This window comes from Formica exsecta, unplaced genomic scaffold (assembly GCF_003651465.1).
Source record: "Formica exsecta isolate Colony F162 unplaced genomic scaffold, ASM365146v1 scaffold837, whole genome shotgun sequence".
Taxonomy (NCBI): Eukaryota; Metazoa; Arthropoda; class Insecta; order Hymenoptera; family Formicidae; genus Formica; species Formica exsecta.
The window spans coordinates 1-3,478 of NW_021853608.1; the positions used below are offsets into that span (position 1 = coordinate 1).

General features: G+C 65.8%; 1 protein-coding gene across 1 annotated transcript; it reads right to left on the reverse strand.

The window, feature by feature from the left end:
• Positions 1–897: 897 nt before the first annotated feature.
• On the reverse strand, positions 898–1,481 carry LOC115244725 (the record flags this gene model as incomplete). The annotated part of the gene is made up of 1 exon (XM_029822646.1): positions 898–1,481. A coding segment is annotated over exon 1 (584 nt), but the record flags the coding sequence as incomplete, so codon positions are not given.
• Between the last annotated feature and the right edge of the window lie 1,997 nt (positions 1,482–3,478).

Sequence of the window (3,478 nt, forward strand, 5' to 3'; positions counted from 1 at the left end):
GGACATCAGCTTGACTTGGCGAGAGGGGGACCACCGCCCCTCTCGTCTCCCTCCCAGTATTATCCCCGGGGAAGGCGTGGCCGGGCCCAGGTACCCCACCTGGGCTCCGACCACCGGGCCCGGCTCGGGGTGAGACGCCCGCGACGAGTTAGCGGGCGTCCCCCCAAGTTGCCGGGGCCCTGCGCAATCGCTGGGGGAGTTCGATGGGGCCGGGTCCGATCGCGACCCCGCCCCCTCCCCCTGCGTGCGCCCCCCCTCTGCTGGGGCGGGTCTCCGGAGTGGCCAGGGGCTAATATCGCCCCGGCCCCCATCGACCCACCCCTGGGGGTCCGTGGGGCGCGGCTGGCCGCCGCGCCACCGCTACCGGAGGTCGTGGGGGGTCGGCGGGTCCTACCGTATGGCCCTTCCCGCCCTTCCCCCCCGTCTCCTCCGGTCGCCCCTTCTCGAGCGCGGTCTCCCCGGCGTCCACCGGGGAGCCGCTCCCGCTCTCGTTCGGCCTCCTCCTTCTGGAGCATCACTGCTTCACAGAAGGAGGAGACCGCCCTCCAGGACTCCTCGCTCTCGAGCATAGCCGCTACGATGCTCGAGAGCGAGAAGTCGGTGTCCCCTATTATATCGACGAGGGCACGGCGCTCGTTTGCCCACGCTGGGCACACCTCCAGCGTGTGCTGCGCCGTGTCCTCGTCCCCCCCCGCACAGTGGTGGCAGCGTGCGCTGTCCTCTTTCCCGATGCGACACAGGTATGAGCCAAAACACCCATGACCCGTAAACACCTGTGTCACACGGTACGACATCTCGCCACCCGCCCGGTCGACCCACTTGATCAAACGGGGGCGGATGGCCTCGACGACGCGCCTCCCCGATGTATCTCGGGGGTTGGAGAGGTGCTCGTCCCACCTCTCCAGAGCGCGCCGTCTAGCCTGGAGCCTCACAGCGGCCTTGACCCGTGGGGTCAAAACCATGCCAAGCCCGCCGAGCTCACGCGTACGCGCGTACACGTGCGCGTACATGTCCGCGTAGAGCTCGACGGGCGGCATTCCCGCCAATAAAGAGGCCGCCGTGTGCGACACCGTCCTATAACCTCGGACTACCCTGATGGCCACCCTCCTAAAAACGCGGTGCAGCAACATACTGCCCCGCTTATTGGCCATCAGGGCGTCCGCCCACACCGGTGACCCGTAAAGGGCCACCGCACGGACGGTGTTCGCATATAGGCGGCGCACCCGGCCATCCGGACCCCCAAGATTGGGCAAGAGTCGGCCAAGGCTAAGTGCCACCGACTCTGCCCTGGGGGCCAGAAGCTCAAAGTGCCCGCCAAAGCTCCAGGCCGCGTCCAGGTAGAGACCAAGGTACTTCAACCTGTCTCCCACCCGGACGGAGATGTCACCCACCGCGACATGGGCGTCAGTGGGGGGAGCCCCATGCTCCCCCCTGTGCATGAATAGCGCCTCGGTTTTATGAGGCGCTACCTGCAGGCCCATGCCGCGGATCGCGCGGACAGCGCACGCTACCCCCACGTTGGCAGCCGAAACTGCTTCCCCCCAGCTCTCTCCCCCGGCCAACAGCAGAGTGTCGTCCGCGTAACAGACGACACTGCAGCCGGGGGGGAGGGCAATACCCAGCACCTTGTTATATGCGAGGTTCCACAGAGTGGGGCCCAACACGGACCCCTGTGGAACCCCACAGTATACACCCCTTCTGCTTAGGAGTACCCGGTGATCGGGGTACTCCAGCCACCTGTCCCGGAAGTAACTCCGTAGGACCTCCACCATGTAGGGGGGGAGGCCAAAGGCGTTTGCGGCCTCCCCCACCCTACTCCAGGGCAGGGTGTTAAACGCATTGCGGATGTCTAGCGACACCGCAAGCACCACCCTGCCCTCCTCCATAATGGACTCCGCGAGGGACCGGACGCGTAAGATCGCGTCAACGGTCGATCGACCCCCGCGGAATCCATACTGGTCACGGTGGAGGTCCATTCCTCCTCGGGACAGGTGTTGGACGAGGCGGTTCGCCAACACTCTCTCCAAGAGTTTACCCGCCTCGTCCAACAGGCAGATCGGCCTGTATGCAGAAGGGGCGTTGCTGGGCTTGCCCCCCTTTGGGATGAGGACTAATCTAGCCCTCACCCATGCTGGGGGGAATACGCCCTCCCTGAGGCAGCTATTAAATAGCCGCCTCAGGCGCCCGGACAGTTGGGCCAAAGCTAGGACCCAGACCCGGCCTCAGTCGACGGATCACACCGGCCATCTCCTCCTCCGAAACCTCCAAGTCCTCTGACCACGGGATGGTCGCCTCCTGGCGACCACCCGCGTCGAAAGGGGGGCCCTCGGATGGAAAGAGGGCCCCCAGGACCTCTTCGAGGACTTGGGGTTCCAGAGTTTCCGTCACGGGGGGCGCCCAAGCCTTCAGCTTGTTCATCACAAGCTTATAAGGGCGCCCCCATGGGTCTGCGTCCAAGGAGCGTAGGAGTTCGTCCCACGCTCGGGCCTTGGCCCGCCTGATCGCGGCGCTGAGGGAGTTCCGAGCGGCACGGAACCCCTCATACGCCTCAGCCGTCCTCTCGGCGTCGGATCGACGCCGGGCCCGGGTGAAGCGGCGCCTGGCTGCGACGGAGAGCCGCCTAAGCTCGGCGATCTCCTCGCACCACCAGTACGCCGCCCTCCGCGGGCGGGGGCTGTTCCGGGGCATCGCGAAATCACACGCATCGCGAAGTGCGCCCCGGAACCATTCAACTTCCTCATTGATCCCCCGCCCTTCTCCCCCGGGACACGGCCAGTCGGCCGCAAGGACGGCTGCGATCAGCCTGTCCGGGCTCATCCTCTTAAGGGCCCATCTCCTCGGCCGGGCATCTCCCCGGTCATGGGAGCGGCTGAGCACCCCGTGGCGGGTGGCATTAAGGACCACCTCTATATAGAGGTGGTCAGAGAGCGTCTCGCACTCTGCCACCCGCCAACTAGCTATCATCCGGTGCGGCGGAGGTGGCCCACGTAATGTCCGGGACCGATTCCTCCTGCCACCGCACTAGGGTGCTCCTCGACCCTGTATTAATCAAACACAACAGGAGTGCCGCCGCCCAATCCTGTAGGGCCTCGCCCCTGGCGTCCGTGAACCGGGAACCCCAACGCGTCGATTTCGCGTTGAAGTCCCCGGCCACGATGGTTGGACGGGGCATCTGTCGGCGAAAACACGCCGACACCCCGTCCAAAAACGCCTCAAACTGGGCGAGACCCACACTCGGGGAGATGTAAACTCCCAGCACCGAGATGGGCCCCCACCTGACCACCACCACTCCCGCCCCGGCCTCGACCGGTGTGCAAGGCGGGAGTGCGGGGTCGCTTCTCCACGTGATCGCGACGGAGCCTGTCCGGTCACCAATCCAACATGGACTGGCTCCCGGAACGTAATATGGCTCCGCCGCGATCCCCAACCCGAAACCACGCTCAGCCAGGCTATGCAGGAATAGGTCCTGCGCCCGGCG